We start from the raw sequence: 25,240 nt of genomic DNA, 5'->3' as shown, positions 1-25,240 counted from the left end.
CAGAGCATCGTCTGACATGGGCTTCCTTTCTTCTCTCCTCCCTCCTCCCTCCCATCCTCCTCTCTTCCTCCCTCTCCTCCTCTGCAGGGCTGGGTTGTGCCTGCGAGGAAACGTGTAGCCATCTGCCTGAGCCCTGCCGCTGTCCCTCCCTCCTTCCTTCCTTCTATCCTGACCGGCCGCAACACACTGACAACAAGACAACAAGCTAATTAGGGGTTTTACTGTGCTTATTACATATGCAACACAAGTGTTGAGGCTTAATCTGGCTTAGTGTCTCTGTCGTATGATGCGATTTACCCTGCAATTAAAAGCAATGTAGTATCTAAAAATGGTACGATGGTCTTCCTTCCTGCCCCAGCATGACACTGATTGAGGCCGACACTCGACAGACAACTGGAATGGCTGAGGGCCACCTGACTACTGAGGGCTGTAAGGAGGAGACCCATCCACTGGCCCCTGGCCTCCACAGCCCCTAGCTGGGTCCAAAGTAAGAAAATAGTTCAGGATGGGTGCCAGACTGGAGATACTGCCCACAATTCTTCGGCCCTAATATTCAGATGGTAACACAAGGCCTCAACATGCAGTGCACTCTTAGAAAAAAAAATGCATAGTAGAACCATATAGGGTTTTTCACCATAGGGGAAGCCTTTTTGGTGCTAGGAAGAACCCTTTGGAAATGGTTCTACCTACAGTAGAACCCTCTATGAAGGGATCTACCAAGAACCATTTTATCTTTGAAGGTCTCTTCCTAGAACCCTCTATGAACGGTTCCACCAGCTTTATTAGCCTTTAAGATTAAACTCTTTATGACAAAACATTACATATATCATAAGGCCTTTCTTTGAAGGCCTAGTTATACCCTAACACAGTGGTGTTATGAAACTCCTGGTTTACAGGCCGCATCAAGCCTGCAAGTCACATTATGTTGGATTAGCAAAGTGAAGTGTAATTCCTATTGGAATCCAGGCAGTGAGAACATACACAATTAGAACCTTTAATCACCCACAACCTGCATTCAGAATGACTGCCAGAGTAGGGAAGATTGATTAATGGGATAACCATTAAAAAAAATAACATTTTAGTAACGCTCTTGTCCAGAGTGACTTACAGTAGTGAGTGCATACAGTTCCATAATTGTTCATACTGGTCTCCCATGGGAATCAAACCCACAACCCTGGTATTGCAAGTGCCTTGCTCTACCAACTGAGCCACACAGGACCAATCATCTCACACTCAACTCTGGTTATTAACAACAACACTAGGGTTCTTTTACACCACTGAGAGAACACTAGAAATGTTACACTGAAACATCAACAGGTAAAACAGGCCAATTGGCTGTGCACCATACAATACACTGCTGGTTCAGTCACACTCCCTTCGATTCTTCTACTCTCTGCTAAAAACAAAAACGTTTTTGAAAGACAGAAATCATGGCAAAGAATAATACGGTGCCGGACAAGATGGCTGATGTTTTACGTGCTCCTAACCAATTGTGTTTTTATGTTCATTTTATTGCTTATTTTTTAACTTATTTTGTACATAATCTTGCTGTTACTGTCTCTTATGAGCGGAAATAACTTCTGGACATCAGAACTGCGATTACTCACCATGAACTGACAGAAGCTATTTTTTCCTTTAATTAACAAGTCCGACGAGCCCGATGTGAACGTCATACTGCTTTCCCGTGAACAGGCCCAAATCCCCATCATTTGCGTGAAGAGACGACGGACAAAAAGAGTATGGATATCGGGCTGCCTTCTGAGAATTCGTAGGCGATTGAATAAACCCCCCTGCCCTCTGTTCTACTAGCTAACGTGGAATCATTGGAAAATAAAATCGACGACCTACGAGAAAGGTTAAACTACCAACGGGACAAACTGTAATGTCTTATGCTTCACGGAGTCGTGGCTGAACGATGACATTATCAACATACAGCTGGCTGGTTATACACTGTATCGGCAGCTTAGAACAGCAGTGTCTGAGAAGACAAGGGGTGGAGGACTATGCAAATATGTAAACAACAGCTGGTGCACAATATCTAAGGAAGTCTCAAGGTTTTGATTGCTTGAGGTAGAGTATCTCATGATACTATCTACCTAGAGAGTTTTCATCTGTATTTTCGTAGCTGTCTACATACCACCACACACCAATGCTGGCACTCAGACCACACTCAATGAGCTGTATTCCACCATAAGCAAACAGGAAAACGCTCATCCAGAGGTGGCACTCCCAGGGGCCGGGGACTTTAATAGAGGGGAACTTAAATCGGTTTTACCAAATTTCTAACAGCATGTTAGCATGCTTACAAGCCAAAATTAAAGCAGGAAGTACCAGTAACTCGGTCAATAAAAAAGTGGTCAGATGAAGCAGATGCTAAGCTACAGGACTGTTTTGCTAGCACAGACTGGACAAACATTTTCCAGTCTGTGCTAGCAAAACAGTCCTGTAGCTTAGGATCTGCTTCATCTGACCACTTTTTTATTGACAGAGTCACTGGTACTTCCTACGTACACCACATCAGTCATTGGCTTCATCATTAAGTGCATCGATGATGTCATACCCACAGTGACTGTATGTACATACCCCAACCAGAAGCCATGGATTACAGGCAACATCCGCACTGGGCTAAAGGGTAGAGCTTCCACTTTCAAGGAGCAGGACCCTAACCCTGAAGCTTATAAGAAATCCCGCTATGCCCTCCGACGAACCATCAAACAGGCAAAGTGTCAATACAGGACTAAGATCAAATCGTACTACACCGGCTCCGAAGCTAATTGGATGTGTCAGAGCTTGCAAACCATTACAGACTACAAAGGGAAGTACAGCCGAGAACTACCCAGTGACACGAGCCTACCAGACGAGCTATACTACTTCTATGATCGCTTCGAGGCAAATAACACTGAAACATGCATGAGAGCACCAGCTGTTCCGAACGTCTGTGTGATTACGCTCTCCGCATCCGATGTGAGTAAGACCTTTAAACAGGTCAACATTCACAAAGCCGCAGGGCCAGATGGATTACCAGGACGTGTGTTGCGAGCATGCCCTGACCAACTGGCAAGTGCCTTCACTGACATTTTCAACGTCTCCCTATCCGAGTCTGTAATGCCAACATTTTTTATGCAGACCACCATAGTCCCTGTGCCCAAGAACACTAAGGTAACCTGCCTAAATGACTACCGACCCGTTGCACTCACGTCTGCAGACATGAAGTGCTTTGAAAGGTTGTTCATGGCTCACATCAACACCATTATCCCAGAAACCCTAGACCCACTCCAATTTGCATACCGCCCCAACAGATCAACAAATGATGCAATCTCTATTGCATTCCACACTGCCCTTTCCCACCTGGACAAAAGGAACACCCATGTGAGAATGCTATTCATTGACTACAGCTCAGCATTCAACACCATAGTGCCCTCAAAGCTCATCAATAAGCTAAGGACCCTGGGACTAAACACCTCCCTCTGCAACTGGACCTGGAGTTCGACAGGCCGCCCCCAGGTGGTAAGGTTAGGTAACAACACATCCGCCACGCTGATCCTCCACACAGGGGCTCCTCAGGGGTGCGTGCTCAGCCCCATCCTGTACTCCCTGTTCAGGCCAGGTACGAGTCCAACACCAGCATTAAGTTTGCCGATGACACAACAGTGGTAGGCCTGATCAGCGACAACGACAAGAAGCCATACAGGGAGGAGGTCAGAGACCTGGCCATGTGGTGGCAGGAAGACAACCTCTCCCTCAACATGATCAAGACAAAGGAGATGATTGTGGACTATGGGAAAAGGGGCTGTAGTGGAGCAGGTTGAGAGCTTCAAGTTCCTTGGTGTCCACATCACCAACAAACTAACATGGTAACAAGCACACCAAGGCAGTCGTGAAGACGGCACAACAAAACCTATTCCCCCTCAGGAGACTGAAAACATTTGGCATGGGTCCTCAGATCCTCAACAGCTCAACCAGATCCTCAACAGCTTCACCATCGAGAGCATTCTGACTAGTTGCATCACTGCCTGGTATGGTAACTGCTCGTCCTCTGTCCGCACGGCAATACAGAGGGTAGTGCGTACGGCCCAGTACATCACTGGGGCCAAGCTTCCTGCCATCCAGGACCTCTATACCAAGTGGTGTCAGAGGAAAGCCCTTAAAATTGTCAAAGACTCCAGCCTCCCTAGGCATCGACTGTTCTCTCTGATACCGCACGGCAAGTGGTACCGGAGCACCAAGTCTAGGTCCAAGAGGCTTCTAAACAGCTTCTACCCCCAAGCCATAAGACTCCTGAACATCTAATGAAATGGCTACCCAGACTATTTACATTTCCCCCCTTTTACACCGCTGCTACTCTCTGTTATTATCTATGCATAGTCACTTTAATAACTCCACCTACATGTACATATTACCTCAATTACCTCAACTAACCATTGCCCCCGCACATTGACTCTGTACCGGTACCCCCTGTATATAGCCTCGCTATTGTTATTTTACTGTTGCTCTTTAACTACTTGTTACTTTTATTTCTTATTCTTTAATCTTATTTTTTAAACTGCATTGTTGGTTAGGGCTTGTAAGTAAGCAATTCACTGTATTCGACGCATGTCAGTAATACAATTTGATTAGATGAGACAAACTATGTCAGTACTGTATATATACAATTATTAAAGGAATACCATATACATGCACAAATATTCCCATATAGGTACAGTTTAAAACATTCACACCCATCTTTCTAAACTGATCAGGTTACTTAAACTCATGTTAAAAAGTTGAAAGTCCCAAACAGTCATTCTGATTCCCATTTTAAATAGACTTTGAGTGACTAAAACATCACTCATAATATCTTTTCCCAGATAGAAATTCTCAAAATGTTAGAAAAATGACTTTCTTTGTGTCAAACTACGAGGACGTCTGAAAATACAGACCGAGTGGGTGGGGAGCTAGTACGCTGAGTGGGCGGGGAGATCACCGTGACTGACAGTTCTTTGAAAACACCTACTGTATGTCATGTAACATACACGCAGTGTCGCAGTGATATTACATCAAGAAAATGTTCTGATACACAAAGCAACTCAAACAACATTGAAATTGCATGCAACATCCAATTCTGTCATACATAAACTCTTCATTGGAGAAATTCTGTTTATCCAACTGCTGGGTTATTGTAACAGTTTCAACAGACAACATGTTGGCTGTATAATTTAGCTAGCTACCCCAAAATGAATATGTCACCACTGTTTTATCAAGCTACAAATAGCTAGCAAAGGCAGCATGTGAGTTTCAAGTTTGGGGAAGCACATTTTTACCACAAGAATGCAGTTTTATAATAAAGCATAATCACGTTTGAAGTTTTTTTTGTAAGATAGGCTACTATTCCTAAGGTGATGAGTAGCTTACATAGTCATAATTTAGGCGAATAATATAACTATTACAGGGTAGTGCTGCCACTGACAAACATATCAATAAAAGAGATGCAGTTTGATCTATATAATAGGCGTATGAGAAGGGGAGACACAAATAAAATATGACATCCATCTAACCTGGAGGAGGAAATGATTGCCCAGAAACAAAACATTTCAAGAGCCAATGACCCAACAATAATAAAGAGTGAATGTGTGCACTCACCGGGCCGGTGCTCTCCACAGGTGCCAATATGATAGGTTACACTATTCACAAAATTAAGTTGAGAATTTTGATAACTAAAAGACAGTATTTTCATTGTCTTCTCTTCTCTTCTCTTTACAGCATTAGCCATCTGCTTTCAAAACTTTCCCACGGTTGTATTTTTAAACCCAACAATCTACAATGAACAAACATATAAATGCACAACATGCAACAATTTCAAAGAGTTAAAGTTCATATAAGGAAATCAGTCAATTGAAATACATTCATTAAGCCCTAATCTATGGATTTCACATGACTGGGAATAGAGATATGGATCTGTTGGTCACAGACACCTCAAAAAAAGATACAGTGCATTCAGAAAGTATTCAGACCAATTTACTTTTTCCACATTTTGAAACGTTACATCCTTATTCTAAAATGGATAAAATATATATATATAATTCATCAATCTACACACAATACCCCACAATGACAAAACAAAAACAGTTTCTTAGAAATGTTTGCTAATTTAATAAAGATGAAAAGATGGTCACTCTGACAGTGCTCCAGAGTTCCTCTGTGAAGATGGGAGAACCTTCCAGAAGGACAACCATCTCTGCAGCACTCCACCAATCAGGCCTTTATGGTAGAGTGGCCTGACGGAAACCACTCCTCAGCAAAAGGCACATGACAGCCCACTTAGAGTTTGCCAAAAGGCACCTAAAGCACTCTCGTACCATGAGAAACAATATTCTCTGGTCTGATGAAACCAAGATTTAACTCTTTGGCCTGAATGCCAATCATCATATCTGGAGGAAACATGGCACCATCCCTACGGTGAAGCATGGTGGTGGCAGCATCATGCTGCAGGGATGTTATTCAGCGGCAGGGACTGGAAGACTTGTCATGATCGAGCGAAAGATGAACAGAGAAAAATGCAGAGAGATCCTTGATGAGGTCCTGAGCGCTCTGGAGCAGGTTCTCAGACTAGGGCGAAGGTTCATCTTCCAACAGGACAACGACCCTAAGTACACAGCCAAGACAACGCAGGAGTGGCTTTGGGACAAGTCTCTGAATGTCCTTGAGTGGGCCAGCCAGGGCCCGGACTTGAACCTGATCGAACATCTCTCGAGAGACCTGAAAATAGCTGTGCAGCGATGCTCCCCATCCAACCTGACAGAGCTTGAGAGAATGGGAGAAACTCCCCAAATACAGACGTGCCAAGCTTGTAGCGTCGTGCCAAGCTTGTAGCGTCATACCCAAGAAGACTCGAGGCTGTAATCACTGCCAAAGGTGCTTCAACAAAGTACTGAATAAAGTGTCTGAATAATTATGTAAATGTGATTTTCAGTTTATTTTATAAATTAGCAAATATTTCTAAACACCTGTTTTTGCTTTGTCATTATGAGGTATTGTGTGTAGATTGATGAGAATATATATTTTTTAATCAGTTTTAGAATAAGGCTGTTACTTAAACAAAATGTGGAAAAAGTTAAGTGGTCTGAATACTTTCCGAATGCACTGTATCTTCTTCGCATAGAGTTGATGAGGCTGTTGTGGCTTGTGGAATTTTTTCCCACTCCTCTTCAATGGCTGTGCGAAGTTGCTGGATATTGGTGGGAACTGGAACACGCTGCGTACACGTCAATATAGAGCATCCCAAACATGTCTGGTGGTAAGTATGAAGGCCATGGAAGAACTGGGACATTTTCAGCTTCCAGGAATTGTGTACAGATCCTTGCGACATGGGGCCGTGCATTACCATGCTGAAACATGAGGTGATGGCGGCTGTTGAATGACACGACAATCGGGCCAGAGGATCTCGTCACGGTATCTCTGTGTATTCAAATTTTCATTGATAAAATGCAATTGTGTTTGTTGTCCGTAGCTTATGTCTGCCCATACACTAACCCCACCGCTACCATGCATCACTCTGTTCACAACGTTAACGTCAGCAAACCGCTACCCACACAACACCATACACGCTGTCTGCCATCTTCCTCATACAGTTGAAACTGGGATTCGTCTGTGAAGAGCACACTTCTCCAGCATGCCAGTGGCCATCGAAGGTGAGCATTTAACCACTGAAGTCGGATTCGATGCTGAACTGCAGTCAGCTCAAGACCCTGGGGAGGACGAGAAGCACGCAGATGAGCTTCCCTGAGACGTTCTTTTTACCATTTGTGCAGAAATTATTAGGTTGAACTTGAGACATCTGTGCAATTGTGTTGTGTGACACTTCACATTTTAGAGTGGCCTTTTATTGACCCCAGCACAAGTTACACCTGTGTAATGATCATGCTGTTTAATCAGCTTCTTGATATGCCACACCTTTCAAGCGGATGGATTATCTTGGCAAAGGAGAAATGTTCACTAACATGGATGTAAACAAAATTGTGCACTAAATTTGAGAGAAATAAGCTTTTTGTATGTATGGAACATTTCTGGGATCTTTTATTTCAGCTCATGAAACACTTTACATGTTGTTTGTATATTTTTGTTGAGTATATTTGGTATTTGCCGTGCGAGCTGCCCAAATTGCGGGCCTTTCCGACTGAGGGCAATGCGATTTAAAACTATCTACAGATAGTTAGGCCATATCATTTTGGCAATTAAATTACATTTACTTTGGGGGGAAGCCTTATGGACATACCACCTATGCTAGCTAGTTCATCTTGGACAATTTCAGTTGAAACTTTACAGGGTGAGGTCTACGTACATTTCAATAAATATATATACACTGACTGCCACACAATGTTCATACACTGAGTATACCAAACATTAGGAACACCTTCCTAATATTTAGTTGCACCCCCCAAGCATACAATGTATAGTGTATATCATAAATATCAATGATGTCAAGACGTTTGTATAAAATCACCTGTTTGGCATGTCTCTTGATGTAATGACATGAAAACTGAGTCAGAGTTTGGGGAAATCCTTCACGTGCTTTTGTTCTGGTTTCATCCAAATACCATCCAATTTCATGAAAAACATGATTTTGACTGTTCAGAACCCTTAAAATGTAACGGGCAACTGAAGATTTGGTTCATTAAGAAATACTAAGAACCATGACTGAATTCAAAAGTGAGTTGGTTTCAGGGTGTGGTTTGATGTGGGTGACTCGTGTGTGCTCGCAAGTGGGAAGAGTTAGCCAAATTATTGTGCCAATTAGCTTCAGCAGGCTGGTGTGAAACCGTGGCAAAGTAGGTTTAACTTCAGATAGCCCATCTCCAGGGCTAATTAATGACCGTGAATAAATGACACAATGTAAATGAGACAATATTTCATGTTGCACACCTTTTAGTTCTCATTAAATGCTTTCAATATTTGTATATTAACTTTAAAAAAATGTATAGTTATTTTGAGGTTTTTAAGTCATTGAAATTTGGAGCAGTTGGAAATGTACATTCTGTAATTTACTGATGGTCCCAAATTATATCCAAAGTCAACCCAAATTTACCACATTATGATTGGGTCGCATTGAGCTGGACTCCAAATTGATGATTACTTGTGTGCTGCCAGCTGTTGGTATGTGGGCTGGACTGAAACAAACCCAACCTTCATTTACATTGTGAGGCGGTCACGACCACAAGTCTCACAAAACTCTGTTTTGGACGAGACTGACTTCATGGCCAAAATTATCATATTTACACATTGTAGTCAATTTTGACAGTATAATAAATGTTTCTGACTCATATGGATGCAACATAGGCTGTTGTTTAAATGATAAGTTGTGTTTTGGGGGGCAGTTGCTCTTTAAACACTGAGGTAAACACTAATGCTCAGGCACTATTTAAAAGAAGAAAAAAAACATTCAGAAGGTTTCTATGTGGAATCCTTGCCTTCCAATGAATCTTTCTTGCATTCCAAATAATCATCAGCACCATTTCTTTAAAAACTTAGGATGAAACAAGTTTTAGGTAGAACTCTTTGTCTTACAAAGAACCTTCGGCTTCCAAAAAGGGTTCTTCAGATGAAAACAATTCTTGTTAGAACCCTATCCCCTTAACAAATAACCTTTTTGGAACCCTTTTTTCTCAAAGTGTATTCACTGCCTTGTAACTCTAGTCCACAGAACACAATTAAGACATTTTGCATGTGTGTGTGTGTAGCGTGCCTCCTGCACCTTGCATCCTAATGTGTTTAATGAAGCATATGACTGGGTCTGAAGAGAGACAAACTCAAGGCAGCCTCAAAGCCACATCTTACATTTTAAACACAACAGATTGGATTTGACACCCAATCTAATCAGCTAATAGCTGAACACGACAGAATGAGTTAAACATGCGCTACCTAGTATCTTGGTCCTGCGCATGTCAGCATCACCTCCACCATTTACCAGGGTCAAGTAGGCCGAAATTTGGACCAGGTCTATACCAATAACTCCTGCTACTGTGTAACCATTCCACAGAGGCCACAGCACACTCATTACTGTTAGTTCTAAAGACCATAACAGTCTGGTTTCTGGTAGTGCTGGTGAGTGGAACCAGAGACAATGGTCACATTCCAAATGCCACCCTATTCTGTTGTAGTGCACTACTTTTGACCAGGACTCATATGGCTCTGGTCAATAGTGCACTATATAGGGAACACAGTGCAATTTGGGCCGCAGCCAATAATAAAGACTGGAAACACCACAGGGTCTGTAAATATTAATGAACTCCTCCTCACACAGGAAATTCTTTGACAGTCTCTCACCATTTATATTTTCCTCTCCCCTCTTCATGGCCATTTGTTTAATTAAAAGTGTGTTTTAGGGAAATTAGCCGTTCGTTGTCTAATGCCTCTGGCAGGTCTCCTTCTCGCTCACTCTCCACCTCCCTCCCCCCTCTCACCAAGACTACAAACTAGAGACTGTTGACATTTAGCTGAGAAGAGGAGAGGAAATAAAAGGGGGTTGCATGGCAGACTGACTGAGTTGAGGCAAGAGGTCGCACAGGAAACACTCATGAGTGTAGGGATCTTTATAGAAATATACTGTATTGTGTACTCATTCTGAACATTTCAGTATTACTAAGGTTTAAGTCCACATTTGTAATGATAGTGTTAACCTTTGATGATTTAACATTCTCAGTTAAAACCACAAGTGGCACTAATCAATTCCAAATGTTAAATGTATTTATCAGAATAAATTCAACATTTTAATGCTCTCATAGTCAGAGAACAAACAAACAAACTGAACAATGACAGCAGCAGCGCCACTTGAAAGTGTAATGTGAGGGAGTTGAAAGAAAAGACTAACTTCACAATACATAATAAAAACAGGGCCTAAGGCAGCATTCAGATTCACACTGTGCAGACCGTCATTTTTAATAACTCTGACAAGGTTTCAGATAGACTCATATTCTCTGTCACAATAACATGCAGAAACAGGATTTCCGTCGCCAAGAATTAGCGCAGGCAGTGCCTTTGTTCGCCCTCAGCCGAACATTTTCCTCCTCCCAGACCTTCATTCACTCCAAGCCACAATGTAAATTAGCCTGCCCTAATACTTAAGCAGAGTGTGCATGAGGATCTCTTTTTTTTATTAAGACAGCGGAGCTGACAGTTTCTTTAGGAATAAAAACACAAATCTTCCGTTTTAATTGCTTTTCTACAGTGGTAACAAAGGAGGTAATATACAACGAGTCCAGACCCTATAAAATAAAACATTTCTACTGGCCTGCCCTAGTTATTCCCTGTTGGAAACTTTTTAATTCCACTACTGTGTAGATCAATTTTCTGATATGTACAGCATTGTTCTACATACTGATTTGACACCGTTTTTAATGTTGCAAAGCAAGGCTTTTCACTGAGGCTTAATTAAAAGAGATCGTAAGGGCTTTTATGGCACACGTTAGAGCTGAAATTAGCCAATTACTGTACCCTTTCTGTTAGCGGGAGGAATACCAATGTTGAGACTCGATTCCCATTTAAGTGCCTGACTTAATGGCTTTGAGCTAAGCCTAAAATATATATATATATATTTTAGAAACACAGCCTAGGAGGAGAGCAGAGCAAACAATTAACCAGTTCTTTACTCTGCCTTTAAAAATAAGCTTTGGAACTACATACGATCTTCCATGGGTTACATAAACATTGTATTGGTTGCTCTGTTGTTTTCTTCGTAAAAATGATGTGTAACAAATTAGAAAAAAATAAGTGCCACCTTTGTGATTTTAGCTTTTTAGAAGAAAAAAAATCAATAAGTACATCTAACGCATGAGTAAATTAGTATTGTTTATTCACTGCAACTGGCCGCTCCAGTCGTCCTCGCTGATCAGAAAGAGGATCCGTCTTGGCCTATGCTGCTCTCTGCTGGTGGTGGGTGGAAACTACAACAACGGCAACGAAATTGACTAATCATTTTGGCATCCTCGAAAACAAAATCAGACAAGTAACTCATTTAGAGGTCTAAAGAATCTTCTCCCTCCTGCTGACGTATGGTATAGGTCTGGGTTGTGAGCGGAGCGACTGCATCCCCCGGTGCTATGCATAAGATGAAACACAAACAAGAAAGCACTCACCTGTGTCGCTGGGGTTTGTGATGTGCGTCCAACACTAGGTGGCTAGAAAAAGACAGATCACACATATAAGCCGTGTATATTTACATACTGTACATGCACAGGTGTCTGTCTCCAAATAGTGGAACAACCGTTTGACATCAATCAAGCACATTTTATTTCTCCACTTAATACAGAAATACATACTCAGCGTGTGGCCCGCTGTAGGATGGCACAGATCTCTGGGGACTGGGGGCCTTGTGTGGCAGTGGCATATTATTGTGTGACCGCTTCAGATCCAGTATGGCTTGAGGCAGGATCAGTTTGAGTCCATGGTGGACTGTAAACCTCAGAGTGGTGTGGTCCTCTGTTGACAGAGAGGTGTCACTTCTCAAACAACCAACCGGAGAGTCTTTAGCCAAACTGTTTGTACTCCATGTCTTGTATCATCTATATGTACCGTACATTTATTTACTCCGAGCTGTGCACCATATTGCTCGTCTGGGCTTATAAAGATTCCCTACTCTGCTCTCTGTCTTGGACAGTGGAACTGACCTGTTATGGACATGATGGTTTTGACCTTGCGGTACCAGTCGTTGTCTATGAGCAGCGGGCCCATGTAGTCTGGGGTGGAGGAAACCTCCTGCTTCTTAGTAGCCTTGACTCCATCCAGGTTCTTTGTCAACTTCTGATTACAGAACCTAAAGCAGGGGAGGGATCAGTTCACTCAGCACTCAAAGTAATATCAGACTGTTGCCCCGTGAAATGTTTTATTAAATAAGCTCACAGATACAGAGGTCTCCCTAAATACCAACATGTGTAACAAGCATGTACTGTAATATCATTGCAACATAAGTGAAAGCAATAATAACACTAGCTATAGGTCACTTTTTCCAGCAGAAGACAAGGTTGGGGAAGATGGTTACGATAGCTGGGTGGAACAGTCCTCTGTCTACTTTCCCAGTGGAGCACTGCTGCAGGATGGCATCCCTCTGGGTCTCAGCTATGTTTATCTACAAACAAAGCAGCATAGAGTTACCATATGATATTAACCATAACACGATATGGGATATAAAAAGACAGCCAATGGGACTGCAGATGGAAATATATATATTTTTAAGTATCATATAAAACGTGATATCATATAAAACCATAGTACCGTATAGACATCTGAACTAAGTAGTCCTACCCTAAGTTTGGGAGAGATCTCTGACTTGAGGAAAATCTTAATGATCATGTCAGCCTTCTGGTGTAGCATAGCATGGTCATTCTCTCCATACATCCCTGCAGATGCCATCACTGTGCCTGAATCTGCCAGGTTCCTGAACCTGCAGCACAACAACAACAAACAACAGCTTAGCGGTATCAGGACACAACCCACATTAAAGAGTCGATGTCCACGCCCCCGCGGATATCTAATTGGCATGATAAAAACATCCCAATAAAAATCTGTCTTTATTGGGGTACAGAAGAAAGCTGGGGGATAGAAGAAAGCTGCCAGATTGGCACACATTCAACAAATCTGATCTAAAGGGTATAGGCCTACAATGTGGTTACTAAACTCCGATTTGGATATACAGTATTTGGCTGTTTTCCCTGCATAACATTTAGAAGTAGTCCCTATATTCAGGTTTAGAAGAAGTGACTGCTAAATACTAACCCCCGTTCGTATAAGCTGCTAACAAAAATAGCGTACAGAAATCGGTGGTGGTGGGCAGTCGTTGTTACACTGATTGGGGTGAACATCCATACAAATCAAATCAAATTATATTAGTCACATGCGCCGAATGCAAGAGGTGTAGACCTTACAGTGAAATGCTTACTTACGAGCCCCTAACCAACAATGCATTTTTTTTTAAATACAGAAAAAATAAAGAAATAAAAGCAACAAGTAATTAAAGAGCAACAGTGTGGGTGGGGCACCTCCGGTTAGTTGAAGTAATATGTGTAAGGGGGGGGGGTTAGAAGCCTCTTGGACCTAGACTTGGCGTTCCGGTACCACTTGCCGTGCGGTAGCAGAGAGAACAGTCTATGACTAGGGTGGCTGGAGTCTTTGACAATTTTTAGGGCCTTCTTCTGACACCACCTGGTATAGAGGTCCTGGATGGCAGGAAGCTTGGCCCCAGTGATGTACTGGGCCGTTCGCATTACCCTCTGCAGTGCCTTGCGGTCGGAGGACGAGCAGTTGCCATACCAGGCAGTGATGCAACCAGTCAGGATGCTCTCAATGGTGCAGCTGTAGAACCTTTTGTGGATCTGAGGACCTATGCCAAATCTTTTCAGTCTTCTGAGGGGGAATAGGTTTTGTCATGCCCTCTTCAAGACTGTCTTGGTGTGCTTGAACCATGTTAGTTTGTTGGTGATGTGGACACCAAGGATCTTGAAGCTCTCAAGCTGCTCCACTGCAGCCCCGTCGATGAGAATGGGGGCGTGCTCGGTCCTCTTTTTCCTGTAGTCCACAATCATCTCCTTTGTCTTGATCACGTTGAGGGAGAGGTTGTCGTCCTGGCACCACAGTGCAGTCATGAGTGAACAGGGAGTACAGGAGAGGACTGAGCATGCCCCCCTGAGGGGCCCCTGTGTTGAGAATCAGCGTGGCGGATGTGTTGTTACCTACCCTTACCACCTGGGGGCGGCCCGTCAGGAAGTCCAGGATCCAGTTGCAGAGGGAGGTGTTTAGTCCCAGGGTCCTTAGCTTATTGATGAGTTTAAAGGCCACTATGGTGTTGAACGCTGAACTGTAGTCAATGAATAACATTCTCACATAGGTGTGCCTTTTTTCCAGGTGGGAAAGGGCAGTGTGGAGTGCAATAGAGATTGCATCATCTGTGGATCTGTTGGGGCGGTATGCAAATTGGAGTGGGTCTAGGGTTTCTGGGATAATGGTGTTGATGTGAGCCATGACCAGCTTTTCAAAACACTTCATGGCTACAGACGTGAGTGCTATGGGGTTGGTAGTCGTTTAGGCAGGTATCCTTAGTGTTCTTGGGCACAGGCACTATGGTGGTCTGCTTAAAACATTTTGGTATTACAGACTCGAACGGGGAGATGTTGAAAATGTCAGTGAAGACACTTGCCAGTTGGTCAGCACATGCTCACAATACATAGAAGTAGGACAGCTATTCTGATAGGCTCGTGTCACTGGGCAGCTCTCGGCTGTGCTTCTCTTAGTAGTCTATAATGGTTTGCAAGCCCTAACACATCCGACGAGCCTCAGAGCCGGTGTAGTACGATTTGATCTTAGTCCTGTATTGACGCTTTGCCTGTTTGATGGTTCATCGGAGGGCATAGCGGGATTTCTTATAAGCTTCAGGGTTAAAATCCCGCTCCTAAAAGCGGCAGCTCTAGCCTTTAGCTCAGTGTGGATGTTGCCTGTAATCCATGGCATCTGGTTGGGGTATGTACATACGGTCACTGTGGAGACAACATCATCCATGCACTTATTGATGAAGCCAATGACTGATGTGGTGTACTCCTCAATGCCATCGGAGGAATCCAGGAACAAATTCCAGTCTGTGCTAGCAAAATAGTCCTGTAGCTTAGCAACTGCTTCACCTGACCACTTTTTTATTGATCTAGTCACTGGTGCTTCGTCCTTTAATTTTTGCTTGTGAGCAGGAATCAGGAGGATATAATTATGGTCAGATTTGCCAAATGGAGAGCGAGGGAGAGCTTTGTATGCATCTCCGTGTGTGGTGTAAAGGTGGTCCAGAGTTTTTTTATTTTAGTTGCACAATTAACATGGTGATAGAAATTTGGTAAAACAGATAAGTTTCCCTGCATTAAAGTCCCCGGCCACTAGGAGCGCCACCTCTGGATGAGCAATTTCTTGTTTGCTTATGGTGGAATACAGCTCATTCAATGCAGTCTTAGTCCCAGCCTCTGACTGTGGTGGTATGTAAACAGCTATGAAAAATACAGATGAAAACTCTCTAGGTAGATAGTGTGGTCTACAGTTTAACATGAGATACTCTACCTCAGGCGAGCAATAGCTCGAGACTTCCTTAGATATCTTGCACCAGCTGTTATTTACAAAAATACATAGTCTGCCGCCCCTTGTTTTACCAGATGCCGCTGTTCTATCCTGCTGGTGCAGCGTATAACCAGCCAGCTGTATGTTGATATTGTCGTCGTTCAGCCACGCCTTCGTGAAGCATAAGATATTACAGTTTTGAATGTCCCGTTGGTAGTTTAATCTTCCACGTAGGTCATCTATGTTATTGTCCAAAGATTGCACGTTTGCAGGTAGAATGTAAGGAAGCATTATACCCCAACATAGCGTTAAATACACATTTAATTCAGGATCTTTTCCCCGCGCATTTCCATGGCATTTCCGTTGTCTGGGTCGAGTTCCATGGACCTCTTTACCACACCTATCCGACAAATTGGGCTTCTCACAAAAATGTCTGTAGCGTCCTGTTTGGGGTACAAAAAGATGGTGTTCCCCGTTTTGCTCTACAACCCCCACAAGCGTCACAGGACTCATCTGAAGTCGGTACTGTCTGTAGCATCCAAACGGTTTGGGCTACACACCAATCGAAAGGTGAGATATGTAACTCAATATTAGGAAGGTGTTCTCAATGTTTTGTACGCTCAGTGTATATACTGTATATATTTTCACACTATGAGGTTGAAATGATACTGTGAAATTGTGAAAATTATGATAATTCCCTTTAAGTGTAAGACAGCAGTTCCCAAAATAGAGGTCGCTGACATGAAAATGGGGTTGCGGGAGAATTTCCTAAATCCTGACAACATAAAATGAACAAAAATATAAAAACAATATAATATTCTCTTTGTATCTCAAAATCATTATAATGTGGTTAACCTTAAAAATCTAAATGAAAATGGTTCAAATCTAAAATATTAAATTCAACCAGATAGCGCCCTTAGATCATGGGAAAAGGCCACACTTGACCGTTGCACTTGAATCATACCCACGGTCAATGGCTATGCCCACTACGCTATCAAACCACACACTATTGCAGAGACTTTGATATTACCATCCACAACTGATATGGGGAATACAATGTTTGGGGAGGCAGAGGTAGAGAAACTCCCATCAATAGCTTTGTCAGATAACACTTAAAGAATTTATGTTATTGCTAGCAATACAAAACTCCCCAACTTATGCTCTCCAAATGGACGTTAGTTGAGAGGGCCCGAGATGCCCATGCATTGACTTTTGTCCGCTATACATGTCTGGGGATGCTATTCACAAGGACATATGGTTCTGTCTCACAATTCCCGAGCATGGCTATATTGATGAAAAACAGACTCCATGAGATCGAATGGTGGGCTTTTGCACAGATGGGGCTCCATCTACAGTATGGCGGGACAGCGGGCAGGGGCCTCTGCACTCTAGTTATGAATGTGTCTCCCACTGCCATATGGGCGCATTGTTTGACACACTGAGAGAAACTGGCATCAAAAGAGCTGAGCACAGAACTCGGAGATATACTGCAGCAGGTAACTGCATTTGTAAACTACATCAAAACACACCAACTGTGCGCATGACGGTTCCCAAACCTCTGTGGAGATATGGAATCAGAGCTTGACAATGTTCTATTTCACACTGAGGCTTGGTGGTTATCGAGGGGGAGTGTTGAGTTGATTTTTCGTATTGAGAGAGGAACTGTTGTCATTCACAATGGATGGAAAAAAAAACAATTTAAGACTTGGTTGACTTTCTGTATGATGAAAAGAAAAAATATCCTTGCCTATGTAACAGACATATTTGGGATCTGAACGAACTGAATGCAACCATGCAGGGGAAATACAAAAACGTTCTACAGATGAGTGACCAAATCAATGGATTCAGAGGGGAAAATTCTTATTGGAGAGAGAGTCTTTCAAAATTGAACCATGTCCCCTTCCCTCAGCTGTGTATGTTTCTAACAGAAAACAGCATCAGTAAGTGTCCCACACGAGTGATGACTGCTCACCTCCAACGCTTGGAAGAGCACTTTGAGGTCTACTTCCCAACCCGTTTGACTTTGATCCTGTCTCAGTTGACATGCCGGTATGTGAAATCGAACAGCTGAACCGAGCTGTCATGTGACCGGATGCATTCACTGGTCACTACGGAGGAGTTTTGGTTCCTGAATAAAAAGGAATACCCTGTCGTCTCCCTTAAAACTCATCGTACCCTTCGCCAGCTCATATCTGTGTGATACGGTGCTCTCATCTTCATTAAAACCAAATATCGATCCAGGTTGGATGTGACAGAAGGGGTGAGGTGCGTACTGTCGACCACACCCTCTGACTTTGAGAATCCCCGATGTGACATCAAGCACACCCATCTCATTAGTGGTGCTGAGATATGATGCATTATGTCAGACTCATTTGCAATTGACTGTCATTAGCCCCACATTAAAAGTATGTCATGGTGAGTTGAGAATACAGTCATAAATGCTGTTAGAATTTCAATTGACTACCATAGCCCCAAATAAAAAAGTAAACATTGGCTGTTAATTACATCCTTTTTTCCACATGGTTGGGGTCGTGAGAATTTTCACATCGCAAAATGGGGTCTAGGGCCAAAAACGTTTGGGAACCACTGGTGTAAGAGCTGCTTGAAAAGATAGCCTGAAAGTTCAGCCTGTTGTGATGGGATGGAATTTTGGCTAGTAAATTTGTTTACAGACCAATAAGAAAGAGAGTTCCAAATCTCTGTCAATAACAGCACATTTTCAGTTTTCCCCACTCAGACAGTCTTAATTTGAATTGAAAACAATCACAGCAAAGTACTTCTGTAAAAAGAAGTGAATGTCAATAATGTAAGAAGGAAAACATATTTATGACCTTGTGAGACGATTCAATCTTACCTCTCACTCTCCAGGTAAAAAGATAGGTCGTTGATGAGGAAGTCAATGATGATGACTTTACCGTTAATGACCCGTCTCTTCATGTGGGAGGTATCCCCCTCGTCTTTAGGAGGGGCACGGGAGTCACATGCTATAGGAGACAAGGTCAACTTATTGGTGTGTACTTCTAGCACCAGAACTAGATTTAAAATCCGGATGAAGGTGTAACACCGAAACATTGGTTTGTGGAACATCCAAGATCAGTGTACTGGAGTTTTGTCCTTTTAATTCATATGTATTTTTTCTGTAGCACCTGTCAAACTATACTTTGTTCAGCACCAGAACCAGGAACAGAATGGAGAGAGGGGACTGAGTACAGCTTACATTCGGAGAAGTGGCGGTAGCTCATTCTCAGGTACAGCTCAAACTCAGTCCTTGTGCGAGGATCCTTCATGGCGGTTTGAAACTTACAGACTGTCTTGATGAATCGGCAAAACACCAGCCAGACATTTTTCTTCAGGGTGAGGTGCAATAAGGAGTGAGTGAGTGAGTGAATGAATGACAGAGCATTTTAGATACCATTGCCCAAGAGGGTTATACAGTGATTGTACAACTGTCTAGTGTCTAACAGTACATAGAGGATGAGAGGCCGGGTGTTGTTCCTACCAGTTTGGTCTTCAGTATGGCTCCTCTCAGGCAGGAGTCTGAGCCCACAGCAGGACAGGGTGGGAACGTGTCTTGGTACTGCTTGAACCTGCAAGGAATCATCCAAACACACACATCGGATTAACGCACACTGTTTTGTCTGCATCCAAACACACACACACACACACACACACACACACATCACATCACATCAATCACACAGTTCTGTCAAGTAGGATCAATCATCCATAGCCTGGTCCCAGATTTGTTTGTTCCGTCTTGCCAACTTCTAAGGTTATTGTCATGTTTAGCACAACATCAACCATAGGAGTTGGCTATATAGCACAAATAAATATAGGACCAGGCTAAATCAACTCATGTCCACAAGGATAAATCATCCCAATACCATGTTCCTTCCAGTGACTTGGTGACCAGGTCCTGGATGGTGTAGAGAACCTCACAGGAAACGGTTCTCATCTGAGCCGCCTGGGAGATGATGTCAGCACTGCACTGCAGGTAGCCCACTGTGGGACGATGCTAGTTAGCGTTTAAACTTTACTATAGCTCCAATATATTACTGTAGAGGGATACTAGTCGTGTTAGCCTTTTCACTTCAATACATCTCTTTCAGCGTCATACAAACAGTCCTTTAAGACTATCAGCAGCAAAGTGAATAACGCCACCATTGATGTCAGCTTGGCTAAAGGTCACCAAGGACCCTACTCTAGACAGAATCTGACAGGAATAATGAATAAGGATTTGAGGACTGTACTGGGGTCCTCCCGGCGTAAGAACTTATTCACGATGGCGAGGATTTTGATCTTCTGAGGTTTGGGCCGGTCGATGGCTCTCAGCTTCTCTACTTCCAGTATGAAGAGCAGCGCTCCTTGGGCATAGTGGAAACGCAGAAAGCGCTTGAAGTAGTCCAGACTCACAGGGTTCCGGAGCACATCTCCAAACGACCTGTAGCACAGAGACAAACAATACAGCCATATACAAATTAACATTTGAGTCATTTAGAAGGTGCTCATAGAGCTCTTATTTCAGTAAAACCTTCTACAAAATAGCCGGCGTCTGCAAAATCAGCGGTAGCTGAAGATTCTTAGTTATGCTAGATTAGATACACTCATTAGATAAACAATGACTCAATGAGATGGTAGCATTTCAGGTGGTGTCCCAACAGTACCTTGGCCTCATAGACGGCATGCGAACAAAACTGTTGTCTTTCTTCAACATCAGAGGGGCTTTCTTCATCATGGAACCAGCGGATACTGGCTTAGAGCTTTCGCCGTCTGAGAAAGGCTTCTTCTTCTGATACAGCAAATAGTTAACACTCAGATTCTCCAGTGCCAGCTTTGGGTACCTCACTGCCAGCAAGTCAAACGGCAGATCACGTGGCTCTAGAGACAGACACAATGACAGTATTCACAGGGCCTAGAGTCCTTATCGTGGAAGTTTGCTCTCCACATACAGATTGCTGTGATTTCATGAAAATTAAATATTTTTAGTAGTTTAATTTGAATTTGGCGCTCTGCGATTCAGCGGATGTTGACGAAAATGATCCTGCGAATGGGATGGGTGCGCCAAGAAGTTAGGTTGGAGTCATTAAAACTCGTTTATTTCTTGTTAACAAAACTATAGTTTTGGCAAGTCGGTTAGGACATCTACTTTGTGCATGACACAAGTAATTTTTCCAACAATTGTTTACAGACAGATTATTTCACTTTTACCTCACTGTATCACAATTCCAGTGGGTCAGAAGTTTACATACACTAAGTTGACTGTGCCTTTAAACAGTTTGGAAAATTCCAGAAAATGATGTCATGGCTTTAGAAGCTTCTGATAGGCTAATTGACATAATTTGAGTCAATTGGAGGTGTACCTGTGGATGTATTTCAAGGTCTACCTTCAAACTCAGTGCCTCTTTGCTTGACATCATGGGAAAATCAAAAGAAATCAGCCAAGCCCTCAGAAAAGAATTTGGAGACCTCCACAAGTCTGGTTCATCCTTGGGAGCAATTTCCAAACGCCTGAAGGTACCACGTTCATTTGTACAAACAACAGTATGCATGTATAAACACCATGACGACCACGCAGCCATTATACCGCTCAGGAAGGAGACACGTTCTGTCTCCTAGAGATTAATGTACTTTGGTGCGAAAAGTGCAAATCAATCCCTGAACAACAGCAAAGGACCTTGTGAAGATGCTGGAGGAAACAGGTACAAAAAGTATCTATAGCCACAGTAAAACGAGTCCTATATCGACATAACCCGAAAGGCCGCTCAGCAACTGCTTCAAAACCGCCATAAAAAAGCCAGACTACGGTTTGCAACTGCACATGGGGACAAAGATCATACTTTTTGTAGAAATGATGAAACAAAAATAGAACTGTTTGGCCATGATGACCATCGTTATGTTTGGAGGAAAAAGGGGGAGGCTTGCAAGCCGAAGAACACCATCGCAACCGTGAAGCACGGGGGAGGCAGCATCATGCTGTGGGGGTGCTTTGCTGCCGGAGGGACCGGTGCACTTCACAAAATAGATGGCATCATGAGGTAGGAACATTTTGTGGATATTTTGAAGCAACATATCAATACATCAGTTAAACCTTGGTCACAAATGGGTCTTCCAAATGGACAATGACCCCAAGCATACTTCCAAAGTTGTGGCAAAATGGCTTAAGGACAACAAAGTCAAGGTACTGGAGTGGCCATCACAAAGCCCTGACCTCAATCCTAGAGAAAATATGTGGGCAGAACTGAAAAAGCATGTGCGAGCAAGGAAGCCTACAAACCTGACTCAGTTATACCAGCTCTGTCAGGAGGAAAGGGCCAAAATTCACCCATCTTATTGTGGAAAGCTTGTGGAAGGCTACCCGAAACATTTGACCCAGGTTAAACAATTTAAAGGCAATGCTACCAAATACTAATTGAGTGTATGTAAACTTCTGACCCACTGGGAATATGATGAAAGAAGTAAACGCTGAAATAAATTATTCTCTACTATTTTTCGGACATTTCACATTCTTAAAATAAAGTGGTGATCCTAACTGACCCCTTGACTATAATTTTTACTAGGATTAAATGTCAGGAATTGTGAAAAACTGAGTTTAAATGTATTTGGCTAAGGTGTACTTCCGACTTCAACTGTAATACAAATGTTACAATGCAACTATAAATGGAGTTTGAACTCATCATTGAGCTTTCATTGTTCACGCTGTAGTAACACCAGCATTGCTCTCTCGTAGCCTTAGCTACAACTGAATCTGCACATTCACCTTATTCTCATTAACTCTTCTGTGTTAGCCCTTGGTTATGTTCCTACCAGTCTTTTTGTAGTGCAGGTGGACAGACCCTCCTCTCTTCACGTCCTCTAGAGCCATCAGGGCCCAGTCCTCCTGCCAATCAGAGGGCTGCTCCGTGGCTCCATGGCTACAAAAGGACTGACAAAGGGCCAGAGCCTCCCTCATCCTCCTGACCTGCTGCTCTTTTGTGTTCTGGCCAATAGCAGATAACCTCTGACCACAGTTCACACCGGCACTCTCCTTGTAGTCAAATCATAAGGGGAAATGTGATAACATAACCATCAACAGAGTTCAAGGGGAGGTGGACAGATACGTGCATGTAGAAGGGGGGGTACACATTTCCGTTGTAACCATGGACAATACAGTTATATTGTATAATCAATTTGCATAAAACAAAATCAAATCAGTTACCAGACAGGAGCAGAAATGTTTGTCGTCTTCGTCCAAAAAGGAATCGTAAGATGCACAAAGCACCTACAAAAAAAATGGCCATTACTAAGATATCGACTCAAGACATTTTGAAAGATTCACAGGATTTCAAAAACATTCAAATATTAAGTGTATGTCAACATGCTGACTTTACCTTACAGATCTCGTGTTTGGCTGTGTATATCCACGGTATGACTGCTCCAGAGGGCAGGAGTCTGCGGAGCTGCCTGCTGGTGTCGCTCTCCAGGAGGCCTACCCTCTCTGCGTTCTCCCCCAGGTAGGTGTGTGTGATCCTCCTGGCCACAGCCTGTCTCTGGCTGTGGAGGGAGTCATCTCCCTGGGCCCTGAGTATGGAGGATACAGTATATTACAGTCAAATAAAAGAGTCTACAAAAGTGAACGAGTCATCAATACCAAAAACAAATCATTATTAGCACATACCACAATACCACAATGTTTATTTCTGTTTAACACAGCACATTTTATAAACATATTTCTCGCTTTGGGCATTTTCACAGACGTTTCATTTTTAAAGTTGCATTCAGTATTTTCACAACACATTTGTTCATGATTTATTTTTCAACTATTTACATTATTTTTTAAATATCTCCATACCTGAGCACCAGGCTAAGGACCAGGTCCAGGTCCTGCCAAAGCCCTAGATGCTGCAGCTCTGTCTCCAGTCCCCTGGCCCTCAGGAAGGCAGCTAAGGGCCCACCAGCCAAGCTGTCAGCTGACAGGGCAGGCTGAAGGTAGTTGTAGCGGTGGGACTCTGGAGTTGCTGGTGCAGGGGGAGCTGGTAAGACAGACGGTTGGTAGTAGGCAGGAGTCTCCATACAGGTGTGTGGAATAAGTACTTCTCCCTCCTGGACCCCTTCAACATCAATGTTTGGGAGAAGGTTACCACTTCTGTGGCTGGACTTGAGGTTATCCACTTTGCTGGTTTGTTTGTTGCAGGTTTGGGATTTTGCATCGTCAGGCATGTTGAGGTATTGTTCAGTTGTGGCATCAATCTGGTATTTGGTTTGACTGCTATGCACAGCATTAGTGCACCGTTCCTGGCCTGTTTCACCCTCAAGACGAAGCCACTGGCAACAGAGACGTCCATCTTGGATCTTCTCAGTCTCCCGGGCTGCCATTTTGGATCTGTTCTGTGGTTCCTCGTGGCGCATCCAGAGGAGTCTCTTGGTGTTTTTGGAACAGTAGGTCCCAGTTGCACTCCCAGTCAGCTCTGCCTCCTTCACCTGTCCCAGGCCTGGGTCCAGTTGAGCAGGTGTACCAGGCACATCCTCAGAAGCAGAGTGGGATGTGATGGCGCTGTACTCCTGAACGATGTGGCTGCACTCTGCAGCTCTCCAGAGTGAGTCCTTGCAGTATCTTAGAAACTGAGGAAGCCAATAGAGCTGCAGCCGATGTAAAGCTTTGTTATACATCTGACCGATGATCTGCTTTCTGGCACTGTCGGGTAGCTCACTGGATAGAATGCTAATCATTGTATCTACCAGACAGACACAGGAGAGCACAGACAAAGGGATTTAAATCAAGAAAATACATCAACACAGCACAAACAGTATGTAGCCCTATAGGTCAGAGAAGGGGCAGGTGAGTAGGTTCAGGACAGGTAACGGTGATGTGGCCTGGCCATCTCTTGAATGAATCATCTTTATTCATGGTGACTATCGATCCCAGGGTAATGTACTTTGTCACCAGTTTAGTCTCTTTACCTCGTGGTATGTGACAGATAGCCATGATGCTGGATCCCTCTGTGAGATGGATGGCTCTGATGACAGTCAGCAGGGCCCGGTATCTGTGTTTCTGACCTGCATCCTCACAGTCCATGTTGAACAACCTGGACACTCTCACACAGAACGACACCAGCTCCTTCCCTGCACACACACAGGAAGCATGAGTCGATGAATGACCACACGTGGAAAATACACAGTAGCATAGAAAATAAATGAGTAATGCCAC

General features: G+C 43.3%; 1 protein-coding gene across 1 annotated transcript in view; it reads right to left on the bottom strand.

The window, feature by feature from the left end:
• Positions 1–25,240, bottom strand: part of LOC139407971 (regulator of G-protein signaling protein-like) — a 40,229-nt gene that overhangs the window by 10,702 nt on the left and 4,287 nt on the right. The window contains exons 6-20 of the mRNA XM_071151830.1: positions 24,994–25,155; positions 23,885–24,767; positions 23,424–23,613; positions 22,861–23,080; positions 20,721–20,934; positions 20,307–20,497; positions 19,941–20,058; positions 19,556–19,643; positions 19,235–19,403; positions 18,911–19,040; positions 13,273–13,411; positions 12,972–13,096; positions 12,639–12,784; positions 12,291–12,450; positions 12,108–12,149 (exon numbers count right to left, since the gene is read on the bottom strand). Of these exons, the coding sequence (XP_071007931.1) occupies positions 12,108–12,149; positions 12,291–12,450; positions 12,639–12,784; positions 12,972–13,096; positions 13,273–13,411; positions 18,911–19,040; positions 19,235–19,403; positions 19,556–19,643; positions 19,941–20,058; positions 20,307–20,497; positions 20,721–20,934; positions 22,861–23,080; positions 23,424–23,613; positions 23,885–24,767; positions 24,994–25,155 (2,977 nt within the window). The remainder of the gene's footprint in view (positions 1–12,107; positions 12,150–12,290; positions 12,451–12,638; positions 12,785–12,971; positions 13,097–13,272; positions 13,412–18,910; positions 19,041–19,234; positions 19,404–19,555; positions 19,644–19,940; positions 20,059–20,306; positions 20,498–20,720; positions 20,935–22,860; positions 23,081–23,423; positions 23,614–23,884; positions 24,768–24,993; positions 25,156–25,240) is intronic.

The sequence above is a fragment of the Oncorhynchus clarkii genome, chromosome 4 (assembly GCF_045791955.1).
Source record: "Oncorhynchus clarkii lewisi isolate Uvic-CL-2024 chromosome 4, UVic_Ocla_1.0, whole genome shotgun sequence".
Taxonomy (NCBI): domain Eukaryota; kingdom Metazoa; phylum Chordata; class Actinopteri; order Salmoniformes; family Salmonidae; genus Oncorhynchus; species Oncorhynchus clarkii.
The sequence above is the reverse complement of the archived record's forward strand: the minus strand, read 5'-3'. Positions and strand labels throughout refer to the sequence as shown.